Below are 19,817 nucleotides of genomic sequence, written 5' to 3'. Positions count from 1 at the left end.
CCTGTAAAAACCAGGTAGACGATGATTCAAATGGCATGTAATCTTCTTGGGATTTAGGATTAGGAAGAAGCAGCCAACTAATTACACATTCTGTTTGTTTTAGCTGAAGGAACAATGAAGGTTTTACAGTTGCTACATTCATCACACATTTGTCAGTGTTACGTGGCGAACAGTATTTATGTCTTTCCTCCAAGTGAAGCAGACATTGAGTCTGGTAGGATTGTTTTTTTCTTTTTTTAAGCATTTGTTTTTTCACTTGCTGGTTTTCTCATATGTAAGTCTCTTGAGGTACATCTGAAGACACATTCACCTTGGCATTCATAAACAGCCCTTGTATGAGGCGCACCATTTACACGGGCATTTCTCATTCAGACAACTTTTTGAGGAGAGGGACCAGACATTAAAAAAGTCATGGTTAGTATTGACTGCAACAGTTTTGCAGGTTGTTTTTTCTTTTTTTTTCTTCCAAACCGACTGTACGTGCAAGACTGTCCCTTTTATCACTAGCGCTTTTCCTAGGGTTCCCATACCTGGAATATTTCACTGAAAGCAAAGACAGCATATAACATATACACACAACCTCTATACTGTAGAATAAAGGAAAAGCAGTAAAAGGTGGTAAGGCCTTTCTGTGTTCTTCAAAACAGGAGACCTAAGTGTATTAAAGGAGCAATTTTTGCTGCTTTCTGGACCCCAGAGGGAACCTCTCCCATGGCTGGGATGCGTACAGCGTGCTGGGAGAAAGCCCATCCAAGCTGTCTGACGCTGCACAAACGTGGGGCTCTTGGCATCTGAGTAAGATTTACTCACCATCTCTACCCCGCTTTTTATCCTATATTATTAAAGTGGCTATTTTATTCAGCCAATTGTTGTTGGACCTTTTTATGGAGATCCAGAAAGAGCCCTGCACCATCTCTACCTCCCTCTCACCTTCCACCTGCTCCACTGGGAACAGCACCTATTGCAGATACACACCTGAGCGTGCAGAACAAGAACATCACACCTGAGAACATACCTTCTTATCCTTCAGAACCACCTGCTCCCCTCCAGCAAGTCCTGTGTGGAATTCTTACAAACTTTTAAAACATTTTCAGGAACAACAAAAGACTTCTTTCACTTGTGTTAGAAAAATACTTCATTATAGTGAACAGGCACTTTCAAGATGAAAAAGTATTCACAAAATGTTCAGAAAAAAAATAATTCTAAATGCCTGGAAAAGGTAATGAAGGTCATGATGTCCCATCTTGGATATCTGTGCCATTATAAAAGCTTTCTTTGCTTTATGTATAGAGTATCTAATTTCATAGGACGGCTTGTGTTCAGTTCTTCGATACCGTTTGCTGTCATTTGGTACGTAAAACCAGGCAGCATATAACTGGGATTCATGGCTTCACATACTGCTTTCATTATGCGTGCTCACTGCAAACAGTTTCAGTGCGGGTATCACTTTCTTAAAATAAAGTGTTTAAAAATAATTAAGTCTTTTATGAGAGGTCACTTTTTCTCAAGGCACAATGTGATCTTTAATTAACGCTGGAGATCCCATATCTCTGACAGAAAGACTACGAACGTGCAGACTTTAAGAAAACGTTAAAATTAAAAAGTGCAGCAGGTGCTTCAAGCTTCTGCAGAGACGTGCAGATTTTTGGTTACAATTTTTAAGTGCCTATTCATTAGGCTCTTCCTAAGACAAAGCCGCACGCAGAGCCAGCTGCCTTGCAGGTACTTTTGCTGCTGTCCAATGTATTAACCAGTGAAAGTGGTGCAGCATAATAATTCAGGGGCAGAGACAACGAACACAGTGAAACACCAACAAAACTGAAGACCAGGAAAATGTTTGAAAGTGGAGAAAGCAGCCGTAAGACAGCCATGAAAATACTGCTTCACTGGCGGCGTGGTTTAACTCCGGCCAGGAACGAAGCACCATGCAGCCGCTCCTTGCTCTCCGGCCCCCAGCAGGATGGGGAGGAGAGCTGGGAAGGAATGTAAAACTCAAAGGTTGACGTAAGAACAATTTAATAAGTAAAATAAAATAGGACACCCTCCCCAACAGTAATAAAAACAATTATAATAATTAAAATTATAATGAAAAGGAGGGAGAAGGCGACAGGAATAAAATCCAAAGGGAAGGGAGAAAAGAAAAGAAGTGATACACGATATAATTGATCATCACTTTTTGACTGATGCCCAGCCAGTCCCCAGGCAGTGATTGACAGGCCCCAGACAACCCCCCAGTTTATATACTGAGCATGATGTTCTATGGTATGGAATATCCCCTTGGCCCGTTGGGGTCAGCTGTCCTGGCTGTGTCCCCTCCCCATTCCTTGTGCCCCTCCAGCTCTCTCGCTGGCAAGGCCTGAGAAGCTGGGAAGTCCTTGACTTAGTGCAAACATTACTTAGCAATGATGAAAAACATCTGTTATCAACAATATTCTCACAGCAAATCCAAAACACAGCACTGCACCAGCTACTAAGATGAAAATTAACTCCGTCCCAGCTGAAATCAGGACAACTGGGCATTCTGGAGAAAAGCAATCTACCCGACGTGAATTTTGTTCACATGAAAGAAAGCAGGAAGGCTGCATTTGAATAATTATCCAGCAATTTCTAATCTCGCCTTCCTGAATTAGAAAACCCCAACACAAAAAACCTAAAACCACCTTCCACAGCATACTACCAGCAGAGGAGTTCAAACTGCTGAAAAAAATGAAAGTCCACCTTGATCCATCCTCACCCCCCGATCATTTGAATATCTTTAAAGTCTTCAATTGTAGATACGCAAGTTAAAAATAATTACTTCATTGTGGATACAAATTAACGTGCTTCTTAAAAAGATTTTTTTGTTATATAGCATGTTTTTATGCCGACTTGTATTTGTGGCACAGCACAGCACACATAGCAATAAATCTGTAATATTTATATACACACACTTAGGTGCAAGCCCAAATTTACACCCCCAGAGACAAGGGATATCACTACTAACAGCACCTCACTTGGAATTTATCCAGCTTTTGAACTGTAGATTAAGTACTATTTTTGATTTCTTGGAGAAATAAGGTAAAATTTATCATATTCAGGCGAGAACAGCATAGCAGAGTTTTCGAGACAGATGGTGCCTGAGTACCACAGCAGTTGTCACTGTGATGTTCACTGCTGAGGAAATACAGCAGAACAGTAAGTTTGGACTGGTATTTGACTTAAGACACACAAATGCGTGTCAGCCAAGTCTTCGCCATACACTCACACGTCCCCATGTGCCTGATATTTTTCCTATTGAATGAAAATTCTTTTTTCCCCACAAATAAGCTGCTAGTGATTTTTAATGCTGGATAATTTATAGGCTTCAGCTTAGAAGTCAAAAGCTATCTTTTTTTCCAGAAGAAAACATTGATATTGATATTTTAAATATTTCACTGGATTGGGATTTTAGCAAGATTCTGAAAGAGACTGTTTCTCAAAAAACACAACCACCACCACAATACATGCACAGATTTTCATTCATAATTAACTTTTTCTTCTCATTGGCTGTAGGTGTTTGGTGTTTGTTTTTTTCATGGAATTATCTTCTCAGAACCACGGTAAGCTGTACTGAAGGAAAAAAAATATACCAAAGAGATCTGCTCTTTCTAAAGATAATTCTGAGAGCATTCTCCACAGAAATTACATATACGCACGTGATATAATGGCACATTATCTACCACGAAAGACAAAATAGCTTTCTTGGCAATAACATTATCTTATTTCCAATATGAATAATTGTATTACTTCAATTTAGATATGAGGCATTACAAAGGTTTTACAGTAAGTACTTACGTCCACTTTCCCTACTTCCACGAAATGTTTTGATGTACAGGCCCAGCTCCTTACCAGACGCACAGCGCTCGCATAGCGCGCCGTTGCCAGCCATTAACCGAGGAATGTCTGCCACCGACCCACACAACGCAATCGATAAAGGGCTCCCCTGCCCCTTTAAACCACACACATCACAAGGAAAGGAATCACTCACTCAAAGACTGTATTTATAAAGGACTTCAAAAGCACCAAAAATCTGCATGTGCTCTCACGGAGCCAAGAATCCTTTGGAAGAATTTTATACATCTTCACGTGTATAATCTCCCAGATTATTATTCAAATCAAATCCCATAGATTTTCAAATACAAACAAGCAGAATTTTTAAAAATACCTACCAGTGGTATCTGTTTTCAAAACCCAAATGTCCTGCAATGAATTATCCTTTGATAAAATTTTACTAATAACCAGCATAACAGCAAAGCCAGATACCAGCATGTTACATAGCCCTGGAACAGACTCCGTTAAAAGGTTTGGTCATCCCATTTGCTGATTTGTTATTGGAAAGCTTCATAAAGAATGGAACATGCATGTAGAAGCTGGTAAACCTCAACAAATTTTAAAAGTATTTACTCGTTACATTTCTTTCAACATAGGGAGTGCCAATAAAACTCAATAAAGCAATAAAAATTCAACCCAAAAATACAGCCCCAAATTCAGCTCCCTCTGTTCTCTTACTGAAATGGACACGAGAAAACACAGTGGCAATGAGATAAGATCACATGCAGCACCACTGCAGCAATGCAGGGCGTATTGCTCCAGAATTCACTGACTGGCATTGCCTTCAAGAAGCTCAGTCCTTAAACCTGCACGGGCACAGATAAGATGGAGTAGAGCTGTTCGGCTGGACGGTGTAGCCAGGCCTTGCACTTCAGAAAGTATGGTAAATAGCGGAGGTTCTTCATATTGACCCGCTGACTGAAAGTCTCCAGATGGAACCACCAGTCGTCTGTACCTACTGATGACACGCTGGTGTGGGCAACGCTCTGAAGCTGGCACGTACGGCTTTAGAGGGGGATGGAAGGAGATCCACGGTGTATATCTCACTTTGTAGGGACTGCTATTAATGATCCTGCAGGCCCTGAAGTCACCCTTTGACACTACATCCCAGTTTAAATGACAATATCAATAACTTTTCAGTTCTTGGGAAAAGAACTGCAAATATATTTTACGTTTTTCTCCACGTTTTGAAGTGTAACACAGGAGTGGATATATCTTGTTCATATCTCACCAAGTTCAGAGGATCCTTTGTGGAATGTTACCGTAAACAAGTCTTGTTTTCACCATATGCCTTTGCTACCAACAAGGTATTGGGCTGCTCCAGCTTCCACAAGCTTGTATGGTGATGCTGCTATTCCAGGCTGGAAGCTGGATAATGAGAACACCAGGGAGCAGTACATACTGAAGGCTTCTTCCGAGCTTGAGCATCCAGGCTTTTATGAAGAGCCAACAGGGAGCTTTGGAGAAGATACTCATTATGCTGTTGGCAAGACTTTTAACTTTTTAACTTCCATAATGTCTCTGAGGTAAACTGTAATTACAATAATTCAGGCAAAATTAGGTAGGAGTTCTGTATCTGGGAGGCGCAAGTCAAAATTACTCCAGACCAGTTGTTGATTTACTAGAGAACTGTAATTCAACACCGATCAGTACTGTGGCCATGAAGAATTTTATTTTATTTTTAAATCCTCCTTTGCACAGAAATGAAGATAGTGCTTTTGTAATAATGATGAAGAAGGGTTTCTTTATCCTCATTTTCAGCATCTACACTTAAGACAGATTATTGGTGATTTATGTTTCATTCAACCACAGATGTCTATTTTAAAAAGCTGTGAGACTGTAAACAAACAATCAAGCCTTGTCTTTAAAATAAATGGACAAGAAAACACGAAGGCTTTAGAGGAAGGCAACAGAAAAAGCAGAGTTTCGCAGAAAGGTGTGGAAATGAAGAAATGTGAGTGAGGGTGCTCTCAGCACCTGCACAGTGCAAGACCTTAAGGAGCTTTATATCTTTATTAAATATAGTGATTGAATTTTCTAAAATCTTCCTCAAGAACTGTTCCTTGCTGTAGTATGTCAAACAACTTTCTAACACACCGTTAAGTTTTGAACCCTAAGTACAGCTTTAAATTATAAAGAATTCATGCCAGGTGTCTCAAAATAAACCTCATCTACTCAACATAGAGACATCATCAAGCTGGCAGAAATAAAACAAGAAGAGGAAGTTTTGCTTTTGTTGGTGGGGTTACGGACAAACATTGCTCCACCTTCCTGCTAAATTATACTCAGAATTCTTCTGTACCTCATTCTTAGGGTATTTTCACATGCAAAGCAAGAGGGAATAAGAAATTTCCAAAAAAAAAAGATTCCAAAGTACTTGCAAGCTCTGTTAATGAGAATATTGGAGGAAAATTGAGAGAAAATAAGGCAAAAAAAAAAGTAAAAGCAAATCAAGAAACAAAAACTTGCAGAAAAAACCCCACAGTGATGCAGTTTACAGCTGTCAATGAGAAAGTGGTGGCTGTGATACTTCCACACCGTTTCATTGGTAAGGAACACCTAAGAAAGCACACCCAGTGTGACCAGTAAATGCTGGACTTGGGGATACAGCAAATGCACTTACTGGACTTTTTACTAAGACTATAAAGTGCTGCTGTCTGCCACCATTTCATGGAGTGTTATATACCTAGCAGCATACACGGAAGGGAATCCAGGGCAGCTCCTCATCCCATGGTCTTTGGAAATTTAAACAGCGAAGGTTAAGTAGCTTCTGAAACCTAACATCCAGCTGATGGCTGCAGTGGGACAAGGTGTACCACAGGACACATTTTCGCCTGAAGTCATACTGTAAAATTTCACAGAATGAAAGCAACCTAATAAGAAGGAGTACAGATAACTGCTTACTTGTAAATTAGAAAACCAAAGAAAATCTGGAACACTTAACAACTGCATAATGGTTGATTAATTCCCACATATGTACGGGGAGACTACTAATTTTGGTAATCTGACAACATAATACCCTGAATACGCTATTGTCAAACTCTATCAGAAGCCCTCAACATGGCTGACTACTGACTTCGTATATTATGTTTATAATTAAGATTCTTAAATTTTCCCCAAGATGTGAATTTATATACAATTTTAAGATGTCGTACACATACAGAATTGAAACCCTGACGATGTTCTGCTTCAGAAACCATTATCTCAAGCTACGTTTACAAAGAAGCAAGGAACTTCAGCATATCACCAAAGCAGCAGAAAGCGAAATTTTAAGATTTACTTAAAACAGTTGAGATGCAACTCAAACACTTTAGACAAGTCCATTATTGCTAATGAAAAACAATGTCAACACAAGGCAGTCACTATAAACAGCTGTTAGAAAGCAAAATAAAGTTATAGTACTAGGAATAAAATTGAAATATGGGCATTTGTAAGTAAAGATTTATGTGGGGACTTCTTTATCTCAACACAAAGTGTATGACAGGACTGTTGCTCTCTTTTGTACGACTGGAACCTATAGAATGAAATACACAAACACATTTATACCTGTGCCTTTCTTCTCCACGCATGTGTACTTATTAAAACATCCTGCCTAAATTTTCTTAGTTCGGAATATGATTAATGCAGCCTATCAGAAGCCAGATGGTGCAAAACCGGAGCCATCAATCAAAATGAAAAGACCACTGAGTGCTATCCCGAGCGACATGCTCTCAGATGGCATTTCTGGTCGCAGAGCCCAACACGCGCTGTGCGGGGGAAGCCGTAACCACCGCGGCGGCAGCACTGCCCTGAGGGGCGGCCAGGCACACCGGGCTCTGCCAGCAAAAAACGGGAAAAGCAGTGCTTGCTGTGGTGGGCTCTGACCGAGCAAGCCTCTGCAAGGCAAATATATGTGCTTTAAATAAAAAATTAAAAGCCAGCTCTTTAATGAGTTTAATAATGTTTGCACTGATGACAGTCTTTGTCAAACCGTGCACTTGTCGTTTGATTTAATATGGGATTGTGCCATACATTAACAAAGCAGCTGCCACTGTCTGTCTGACACGTGAATTGGTATTTAATGTCTGTTCCCACACAGGGCTTACAAATGGTTCGTATTTTTAGTTTTATAATACACATTTTCTGCAAATGTTCTATGGAAAACAAGGTTGGGGTTTGCAATGTGAAACAGCGATGGCTTATGTTTTGTTAGGTTTTGTACGAAGCAGGCCTTTTATATAAAAAAATAAGCTTGTAAAAATAAAAGGCACGAAGAAGCATAATTTGCCATACACATGCCTCGTAAACGATGCCAGTAATATTAAAGGAGATGTGAAAATAAGTAGCTGTAAGAATACGCAGGTATTTTTGTCTGGAAAAAGCATGACAGTATGAAATAAAGGATTTGTCAGCATGACTGCTTGTACTTGCAACCTGAAGTGTTTTATCACAACACCTCTCTTCTTGTGTGTGCTAGATACATCAAGTTTCCAAGAAATACATTTTGGGAAAAAAATCTCATGCTGTGTTTTAAAGACCTTTGTCAACCACTTGTATATCCATCTTCTCTTCTATAAGGCTAGGAGGCAAGGTATGACTAGCACGATCATATCAGGAACGGGTGAAAGAAAAATTAAACATGACCTAAAGCAGCATTTATATGAACTAAGATGTCATCTTTAAAGATCAACCTCTTATCTGCTTTCAGCGATATTAGAAAATGCTACATTTATCACAAAGACACTGTAATGCTCCTGCTCCTTTAAGGAGATACAACCACACCCAACCCCCCCAACTCACCCCCATTTTTATCTTGATGGATCGTGAGATATCAAACCTCAAATTTGCCATTGGCCTCACAAACCTCTTATAGTTCAGATACTGCCATCAAAGAGAGGCAGTCTCCAGAATCACAGGAAGAAGCTACAGCTTCTTGGAAAGACGACTTCTTTTGATGTTGGCATCTCGCCAAAATCTGAAATGAAGTAAATCCGAAAGAAGACAGCTGTCATACCAGCTTCTCAAGCAGGAGCCCTTCCCTCACAAAATGCATGGAAGGGCGGATAATTTATTTTACCCACCTTTGGACGGATATAATTTTTTTGATGAAAACTAATTTATGTTCATAAAATACCAAAATAAGGAGGAAAAACAATACAAAGAACATGTCATACTTAAGGAATGAAAAATGCTTTGTTAACATGCATTTATAATGAAATCCAGGTTTGTACCTCTCTTTCTATGCAGGGCCACTCCTTCCTTCTGATACACTAAAGCTCAAGTACAGCTGAATTCGAATCATCTGGTTTAGATGCTGTCTGCCCTGAGCTGGGACCTAAACCTCCACGGCATGTCTACACTGCAGAGTGAACTCAAAGGCTACTGACCCAGCAGTCCACCCTTGAACGAGGGTCAGCAGTTTCGCAGCCCACCCCAATTTACACGAATAGGTATATGTCAGCATCGGGGTAATTCAGCTGCATGTGGCTTGTTCTGCTGTCAGCATGCACACCGAATCACCTGAGCACTGGCATCCCTCAGTGCTCATCCTGCAGCCCTCAGAAAGGAAGAGCGATTGGTGCAAACCACAGGATGCTTTTCTAGTGCCATCTTCACACAAACACCCTTTTCTCCCCCAAGATCACGACTCCCTCCCTCAGACACAGGCAGACCTAGTGCACACCTGTAAGAACCCTGAATTCCATGTGCAGCTATGACAGATGCTCTGCAGCAGGTGACAACCACCTGGATTAAAGATGCAAAATCCACATGGTTTGCTAGCTCATTTTGAGCCTCTTCCTCCTGCTGCCTTTCGAAGCCGAGTGTGGCCAAGGGCGCTGTGCCGACACACAGCAGCAGAACAAGGTCCCTGTGTAGAACAACCTAAAGCCCAAATTCCCTCCACAGCTCTACATGGTCACTTTACTCAGAGTTGCCTTTTCAGCTGTATGATAAATAACCTTTCTTCACTTCTTTAAGTGCGGTACAGTAGAAAGAGAAAACTACAACCAAATAAAAACTCAAAGAGCATGCCTAGTTCCAAGAGTTTAAATGACAGCAGAAGATGGAATTAGCCAGTGCTGACTCATTACAAATGGGGGAAAATGTGATCCCATCCTTCCCTGACTGACTTGATATACACGAGATCAATTCCTCAATCAATCTCAAATCAGTTTTTGTTGATGATGGGGTTTCGTGTGTGCATGCACGCATGTGTGTGTGCCTGCACGTAAGGCTATACAGAAGGAGAGGAGAAGGAGATCAGTATTTCCATACTCTCATTATCCGACATGAAGCCAGAAAATACACACCTCCTTCACAGTTTTATATCAAAGGGTCATTGAAACAAGCTTTTAAACAGAAATAAAGGAGAAAAGTATAAATGGAATATGTTCACTCCATGCAAGAGAGTAGACATCTTACCCAAGATTTTGGGTACCAGAAGATTACCCACATTCACCTGGTAATAAAAGTATTGATGCCACCTTGGTTAACATCTAGAACGTTAGATAACATGTTGAATTAATTCAAGGACACAGGAAGAGCAGAGCAATTTTACAAGCAAAATGAACCACTGTACTCCACTGACAAGATAGGAACAGAACGTAAAGCTCCTTACCACACCCATCAGTGAAGTTCCCAATACCTGGGTCTCTGGATATGTAATTAATTAAAAGCAAGCAAGCTCAAGAGCTTGGTCATAGAAACACTGAGGTCAACAGCAAAGTTTAAATTCTTGAATAGTGAAGAACTCTGCCGCCGCCTCTGCCGGTGCGTTCCCACGACATCACGCTCACGCACCTGCTACACCTGGTGCACTGATGCCATTCCCCGCCGAAAGCAACGATGCTTCCCACGGCCTCGGTAATGCCATGACAAAGGACAGCTGTAGGACTTAGGGGCTCCGTACAGATAAAGAGGAAAAAAAAAGCCAAGAAAAAATAAAGGGCAGGTGACTTAAAGGAAATGGAGAGAGAATATGATGTTAATACTTGGAGAATATATTACACAAAGAACAGTGTAGGTAGGAAGAAACAGAAAAAAAAGAGGGTTGACTACACAAAAAGAAATAAACTTGTGTGTGTGTAAATGGCAATAGAAAAAAGAAAGAAGGAGGAGAAAAAAACATGAGAGAAGGTGAAAGATGACTGGGAGATCAAATCCACTACAAACTGCCCAGCCACAGAGAGACACAGGGGACATGAGATGTTAGGGAATTGGAGAAGAGAAGATACTTGAACCTGAAATGACCACAGAGTTACACGTCACATTGCCAACACAGGATTACTAAGAGCTTAAAAGAAATTTTAACAGAGTCGGTCCATTCACTTTTTGTGATGTCAAGTTTTTCTGGCAACTAATTTTAGAAAACCTAAAATACCTTTCTTTATCGTACTTTTGTGTCAGTACCACAGTAATGATGGACAAGGTACATAAGCAATACAAGGCATGCAGCAAAAGATATCTATTTCCTTTCTCTGGAAAACAAGAGGATTAATGTGCATCTAACAACTTGTTTTACTTGCATTCATATGACAGATATTTAATGTCACCATAAAACTTGCCTCTCATTTTATATTTCCATATTCTTTTTGGAGGTAGGAAATACTTGTTTGAGACAATCTGCTATACCAGGTAGCTTTTGCATGCTGTACGAGGGAGAAAACCTGTGAAGGAAATCACCACTCTTTTCATGATTATTTAACTGAAAATATGTATAGATGTTTTTACAGGGGTATGTGTGGATTACATCAGCTTATTTCTTAAAACTGTTCTCAAGATCATTAGTAAAGATATTTCAATGATACATCAGTACCTGTGAAATATCATTCAACATCTAAGCTTGTGCAACACCATAGACCATAACCTTTGTGTATAGATGCAAACATGATTTAACTACTGTTAATTGTTTCTCAGAAAGATCATCTAAAAACAATAGAAAAAAGACCTGTTTAACCTAAATCAGGAAAAGCTTCCCTTCTGGTTCATAACTGAGGTGACAATCCCAAACAATTTAGTTAGCATCAGACAGGGTTGGATGCTTTAAATATCCAATTACAGCAAAAGTTACTAGCATTAAGTAGTTTTAACCAAAGCACTAAGCACATATACACTACTTGTTTGCATATATTTTAGGTTCTATGTTAAATAAAAAGAACAAAAAACCCCATTGGTTTTACAGCAATAAATACAGCAATTGGGGTTGTTTGTTTGTTTGTTGGTGTTCCCCCCCCCCCCCCATTTTTTCGATGCAATATACACTTCAAATAAGATTGCAAGTCTTTTATCCCAACAATTCAGCTATAGAATTAAGACAAAGCAGATACATCTTTTTCTATACAGTGTATTCAGCAGAGAAGTAAGCCCTTCCATTGCATTGCTTTCCTTGTTTCTTCCATTCTCTACAAAACCCTGAATCAATTCCTGGTATTCGAACAGCCATTTCTAAGCTGCCTGTATATTAGCTTGCTCTGTGTTACAGATGGCATAAACTTAGTGCAGCTAAGAGTTAAGAAAAAGTAGGAGGTTTTCAGGCCATTAGATTTTCTTCACTGTCATCAAGTAATGTTCAAGTGTGCCATTAGCACAAGGCCACTGCACCGCTCTTCTAAACAGAAATTGCTTTTCTCTTTCAGTGGTCTTCTTTGAAGCCTCACATCGTATCAAGTGCACAAAACAGCTTTATGTAACCTCCTCTAAAAAGCAGTTTTGAACACGAGGGAAGGGAAAAGAGGAGAAAGGATGTAGGTTACAATAAGAATATTTCCATAAAACGTGGTCATATCTGACATCTGAGCTATTAAATTAAACCTGAAATCTATTTTGCAGCAGCAGATAGCAAAAGGCTCTGTCTCTTTTCAGCAATAACCCAGAAATCCTTTTCATCTTACAGAAGAACAATTCAAAGCACCTGCTTTAGGAAATTCAGACTGTGGCTTATATCATAGGCATTGCAACCTCACAGTCATCTTATGATTTAGTACTATGCTGGTCCTGGAATAAATGGAAAGCAGGTTAAAAGGATTTTTGTTATTTTCCAGAATCATATACCCAAGTCATTACCCAAAAAATCTGAAGGCTGAGACAGTATCTCACTTTCTTTTTTTTCTGGCTCAAAAGTAAAACCTAGACAGTCACAACACTTCCACTGCACACGCACACCTTACAAACCACAGCTAATATCTGAGAAACATTACTGTCGTTAGGAAAAACAGCAAGGATGGCTTGTGCTTTTCAGCAGTTCTGAGATTTCCCATTTCCAGACTCCGAAAAGCATCCAAACCTGGTTGACTTGAACATGCTAGTGGTAATGCCAGTGGCTGTGAACGGAGATGGCAACGTCTGGGAGGTCAGCAACTACTGGAAAGGTACGAGCACAGATCACTGAAAGACGTAAATCTCACCCTTCAAGTATGCTTAATGCTGCAACCATGTTTTAGTCTTTCACTAGCTTCTTTTAAGAAAATACTCTCATAGCAACACTTGCAAGTCTACAGGTGTTCAACATTTCGAGTTACATGCCCTCTCACGTAATCACATCACACCACAGTGCAGACACACCTTCAAAACCAAAGTTTTCAGGATCTAATTAACAGAGTAGCATGGTGACGCCTGCCGTCGGGAAGTTAGCCAACACCAGGCATTTCAGAATTGTGTCTTTCAGTAGACATCAGAATTCTTTTTGCTCAGTTTTGCTTATTAGTGAGGGGTGCACGGAAGGTCCAGCTTCCCTGAGCATGGGCAAAAAATGAAAGGAAGCAGCTCACTGGTAGGAAACCCAGTCCCAACAGCAGTGCTTACCTTCCCACCTCCCTCGTTTCTGCTGTTTCACTAAGCAACCCTCACCACGCTGAAGACGGTTTTGCTGGTTCTCGGTGCCGCCACCACTCCGTCCACTGCCCAGAGGCACTAGCTGCAGCCCAGGGGCTGGAAGGGGAGCAAGACTTGACTGGTTTTGCTACCAGAAGCCAACTGACTCCAATCCCTCACCCCTTACCTGGGACTTCCTCTTGCTTTTGGATACTTCATGTTTCACACAGGTGTCCAAGATGATTTCCAAACAACACCACAGCCTGGGCTTTGCTACGACTAATATTTTCTGTTTCTATCAATGAAAACCACTTGGATCATACAGCTGTGCCTCCACAGGCAGTGCCAAAAGAGACCCCACCTGCCTGAGAGTGGCTCCTGTGAAAACACAGCTTCACCCCCTCATTAATTAGAACCTCTTGCAATGTGGAGTAGTATATAATTTTTAAATTTTTCTGACTTACACATACCTCAAACTCTCCAGAGGAGCTAGAGAACCCAGCAGACGAAAAAGGTGCCCTACAACCACAGATTAAGCATGCTGACATTAGATTATTTATTTTCCGTTAAAAATTGGAGCAAGAATCCGTGCACTTGAAATAATTGGTTGAAAACAATTATCATGGTAAGTCTGTGACAGCAGCCATTAGCACTTTAACTTTAAAGATAGCCATACATAATCTTGTTATTAATCTTCCTTGAGTCAGTTATGCACACACCTACCTTTGCCAAAGCCGATGGAATACAGGACATCACCCCTACCCCCTGAAATCGTTTACCAGGCTGAGAGCTAGGAAATAAAAAAAAACCCAAAACAACCCCACCCCCCACCCCAAAATCAGAGCAAGCTTTGTGCCACTTAATCGTGTCTCAATACAACGGTCCCTATAACTTGCCAATCACACAGGCAGTGTTTTAGTTTTTTGAGTGTTTTAACATTTTCAGAACTTATTAACAGAACATTTTAAAGCATGAGTCTTAAAGATTTTAAAAAATATTTTAGTAGTACTGGATGTATTGAGGCACATTTTGAAATAGTGATTTATTTTTTTAATCCTGAGTATTTTCAACGTGGGGAAAAAAATTCTCTCAAAAAAATTGTTTTCAAATCACAGGAACATTGACTTTATTTCTTACTTGGTTGGACACAGTATACACTAAAATAAATCACTAATGCTGTAAGACATGACCTTATTTTTTCATAGTTCATGCCCTATTCTTGAGCAAGAGATTCAGGTTGCAAAAGGCAGAAACGAGTCCAGAGCTGAGTATTGAGCATGACTCTCCGAGGATTTCTCACTGAAGCAGCACGATGCTGCCAGAGGCATGTGTGGACCTGGCCCAAGGTCTCTCTCTGCTATCCTCTGATATAGGAACAGCAGTTCTGCTAGAGCGTATTTACCCTACGTAAAAACATTCCTTTGCAGAGCATAAATTGAGGACTATAGTTTTAAACAACTGCTCCAGGGCTAGGCTGAATACTTCTGCAAAAAGCACGGGAACTAGGGCTCTGTGCTGCTAAATTCGGACACTTGCACATTGGATCTTGAAGCTCATATTAAGCTTCTGAAACCTGTTGTTTTGACCAGGTAACCTGCTATCACAACTGCCTTAATGGCTTTCAAAAAACTGGGCCACAACATCTTCTGGGAGAGAGACACTAAGGGAGTTAAACAATCCACCGCAGACAGAATACAATTCTTGCTGCATGCAATGTGGAACCTCACCGGGTACACACACAAAAAAATGCAACTGGAATTACTCGTGTGCAAATATAACCTTTCATTAAATGAGCCAGTACAACATTGGCCAGATTATAGCCAAAGGTAAAAAGAACACTTCTCAAACATCTTATTTTTCATCTTAAATCACTAAAACTGTTGTTGGTACAGCTTTACGAGGCTGTCATTTTTCTGATTTTTCCAATGATCCTAGAATAAGCCACTGTTGAAAGAGTTGTGCTATTGCTAACTAGAGAAAAGTTACACAGCAGTCAGAACCTTACTCTCAAGAAAGCCAGACTATATATACTCCTATAACCCACCTAAACACAGGAATAAGCAAAAATTTCAGAACAAGGAATGGCTTCGTCTACAAATAGAGTTCTATACATTTTTACACATGCTAACTGAAGCGAGTTTGAACAAATGGCAAACACCCACCTGGAACAGTTTTTCATAACCAAAATACACTTCCTACAATAGCATTTCCTAAATAATTGTTGCATTTTGGAAAGAATGAATTTTAGGTGGTGTGTGTTTATTTTAAGAACACCGAAAATCTGAGAAAAGTGAGTTTTTCATGTGTGTCTGACATTAAGAATTCAAAATATTTGCCAGGCATGCAAGAGTGATGCTACAACAAGCTCTGTCAGTGACCTGGTATCTGAAAGACCCGCAGGTCCTGTAGTCGGAGGCTGTGTTAGAACTAGGGTGATGCTAGGTGTAAGAGAACAGGATCAAATCCCCCCCAGACAGGGTAAATACACAACCAAAGGGCAATTTTTGAGATTTGCTGTTGTACTGTTTCATCTGAACAGTGAGAAGGGCAACTAGGTGGTAACCTATACATATTTAGGCATTAAAGAATACAGAGGCGTAACTGCTCCTCCCCTGTTATCCACAGGGCAGAATTACCTCCCACTTTTCCATCCCTTCAGCATAGAAGGATTTAAATGCTCTGCTCCCTCTCCTGCTGAATTAAGTGAATATATCACTAGATACAGGATAAGACTCCACACCTGGAAGTAGAAGGAAAAGCAAATCCTTGCTTTCCCCCTCCACAAAAGAGCTGGCTTTTCACCTGGGAATGCAGAACCACAAACATTTAAAACATCTTGCAGGATGCAGTAGCTTACACTACCTAGGCAAATATATACTGAAGGTAAAATTTCCAGGAATAGCAACCATTTCTAACAGGTATTGGTCTCCTGACCAAGCATAAATAGTAATGAGGTTAGTGTAGCTACTCCATCCAAACACCACTTTCTGGTTTAGTGACTGAAGCAAAAACTTGGAAGAATGAACATTTTCTGATTGATCTTTCTCTTTCCTAAGTGAATCCCATCACCAAAGGATGAAGGACTACACAATCTCTGTAGACAGCCCTGTTCCAGCCACCGTGGTTCACGAGCTTCCTTTTTATATCTGTTTTAAACCAAGGTCCAACATAGCCTTTAACATTATCTTTTCTACCTTAAAAAGGTTCTCAGAACAAAACCTTTTAATCAACCAGCTAAGAATCCTGGAGGCCAGTAATTCAAGTCATTTGTGCTGTGATCCTGCATCACCAACACTTCCACAAAGTCATCGTAAAATCTCCTTTTTATGCTTGCTGAAAATAATCTACAAAATAGCAAACCACCACCCCCAAAAATTAACCCTTCCGCCACATACATCAGACCAAACAGAATTAAAGCTAACACAGACCTCCACTTGAAATAACTGTATTTTCAACTAATGTTGATTATGCTAGAGTTAATGGAAAAAAATAAAAGCCCTCCCCTGGACTGCAACAATTGTGAAATTGACAGTGGAGGTGGAAATTAAAAGCACAGGACAAGAAATCTGCAATGAGTTTGTTGCAGCCACTACAAATAGTAAGTAGCAGAAGAAAAACTTTCACTGTCAAATGGAAAATAAGGAAAGATCACCTTTTTAATATACTTTCCTTGTCCTTCCCCCCCCCCGTTTTACTCTCAGATACATACGCAGAATGTGCTTGGAAGTAGCAAAAGAGTGGAGCTTCAAAAATCACTCATCAAACAATTGTGCTACTTTTAATAATTTATTAAAGGTCCTAAAACAAAGATCAAAAGGGAATATATCTAAGCATTTATATTCAATTCCACATTGCCTGATGACTAATTTGTAAAGAGTGCACAAGCCTTCACAACTGAAGCCAAAATCATTTGAGGATACTTTGATATAATGCCACAAAGGATATGAGCAGGAAGGCAGCAGGAGTTACAAATGGCCAAGCTCCATTAAAAGTGCTAATAAAAGAATAATGGAATTTCCTTGTACTATGAATAAAAAGTGTTTGGCACAGAAGAATTTAGACACGGAGAGGAATATCAAAGCTTCTGGTTTATCAGTTGCTTCTCCTTATTAGATCTTAATTGACTTACTATTACATTTACCATAAAATGCTTCAACTCAAAAAAGCAATGATCCTGTTCAAAACCTTGCCACCCCCGATTTCCTTATTCTTCACGTTTTTCAGTTTTCACAGGCCTTTAATATCTGCTTTACCAATCTTTGTCATGGTAGGTCTAGGCATAAAAAACCACTCTGAAGTTACGGATTTAACTTGAAATGATATATAAATATTAAAAATATAGAATATACCTACTGTTTGAAACGTGTTTTTTTTTAATTTCCAAGTTACTGATAACTATGGAACTCTCACAGTTACAACCTGCCTGAGAAATGTAACCCATTAATATTTACACAATTTATTTCTCACAGATATATGTGCGATTACACACACATACACACACACACGCTCATACTCAGACACAGGTGCCCATACATACACACTTCTGTCACCTTCTTCCCCCAAATACAAAACCTAGCTAATTTTTCCAGTGTATAGCCATTTTTGGTACATGGCCAGCAAAAGAAGGGGTAGAGTTCAGATCCTTCCTATGAAATGTCTAAATAAACAAACAAAAATGTTTCAAATTTTTCTTTTCTGAAATGGATACTTGCAAAATCACACGCTTTGCAAAACAAGCAGTAAAACCAATCATCTCCTGCTGCTGACAAATTGTTAAAGGATTTAGTACATTTGCTTAAAAAAACCAAACGCAAACACATATGCATCCAAGTTGGGAGGAACTCCCCCAAAATATTTACAAACCTACTTAACTCTCCTTCAGTCTGCTGCTTAATGCTCTCTTTTGCATGATGTCTACAACCCCCCACGACATAGTTACAGCACAGAAACGCTGTGATCTCTGCCTCCTGGTTCTCCAAAATCGTCTTGTAACAGCTTTAGGTTTTTATTTGACATTGCAATGTCTTTAGGAAAGTGACTTTTTCTTACCCTACAGTATGGGATACAATAAAGAAGTTGGGGTGGGGGGTGTGTGGGGTGTTTGGTTGGGTTTTTTTGTTTTGTTTTGTTTTTTATGAGGGTTCCCAGACTTTACAAATAAGGATCAAGTTATAACGATGATGTATATTTCTTCTTCCATCAGACAACCACCAGGCTGTCAACAAAGCAGCCTCTTCCAATGATGCTTCCAGAATCAATAGATAATTCATTAGTATCATGTATCTCAGGGCCTAATTGACACAACCGGCTAAGCAACAGACTCAATGGTAACGTGATTTCTAAAGAGACAGAAAAAAAGAGGGTAATGCGACACCGCATATGGTCACTTCGCAGGATTTAGTGTCAGTCTATAAATTATACTTCTGTGAGGTTAATGTGAGTCATTGGTTTCACAAATCAGAAAATGCAGCTTTTCCAGCTTGGCTTGAAGAAACAAAGACACATCTAGAGGACAGCATAATTTAAGTAACACAAAAACCATGGCGCTTTCAATTTTGTCATTTCCCCTCATTTATGCATTAAACATAATATATAGTTATCACCAATGTCTGGAATTATTCTAAACAACAAACATACGTAGTGTATTTTTTTTCTTACCTTATGATCATATGGATTGTATGAATGAAACAGCTGGGACAGGTCCTTTGTTCTCTGTTTTTTCTGAAAAGCAGTATTAATAAATAAAGTGTATTAGAAAAATTAAAGGAAAAAGAGCCTACTAATTTTAAAAGCTGTATATGCAGGTACAAACAGATTCTCTCCCCGCTTTGTTAATGGAACTGTAGGTATGAAGAGCAGTGTATGCAGATTAGGGATATTAAATATCACAGGAAATTATTAACATATATATTAACAATGTCAAGAAAATATCCTTAATAAATAATAAACACTAATCTATGGAACATCAGTGGAATGCGTAAACAATTCAGATTTGTTTTAATTTCTGCACAATAAATCATAAATAATGTCTTGGAATACAGATAACAAAACTTGAAGATTAGGCTCCAATCTTGCAAAGACTTGTCCCGTATTCCAGCATGTACATGCAGCCTTGCTTTACAGCAGGTTAGGTTTAAAGGAAGTCAGTTTAGAGAATCACCATTTATTATTTTTCCATT

At 39.6% G+C, this 19,817-nt stretch overlaps 1 protein-coding gene across 1 annotated transcript in view; it reads right to left on the bottom strand.

The window, feature by feature from the left end:
* The window catches only part of CDKAL1 (CDK5 regulatory subunit associated protein 1 like 1), a 426,979-nt gene that overhangs the window by 75,569 nt on the left and 331,593 nt on the right, over nucleotides 1-19,817 (bottom strand). Inside the window, exon 13 of the mRNA XM_055800231.1 lies at nucleotides 19,297-19,359. Within this exon, the coding sequence (XP_055656206.1) occupies nucleotides 19,297-19,359 (63 nt within the window). The remainder of the gene's footprint in view (nucleotides 1-19,296; nucleotides 19,360-19,817) is intronic.

Source organism: Falco peregrinus, chromosome 3 (assembly GCF_023634155.1).
Source record: "Falco peregrinus isolate bFalPer1 chromosome 3, bFalPer1.pri, whole genome shotgun sequence".
In the NCBI taxonomy this organism is placed as follows: domain Eukaryota; kingdom Metazoa; phylum Chordata; class Aves; order Falconiformes; family Falconidae; genus Falco; species Falco peregrinus.
The sequence above is the reverse complement of the archived record's forward strand: the minus strand, read 5'-3'. Positions and strand labels throughout refer to the sequence as shown.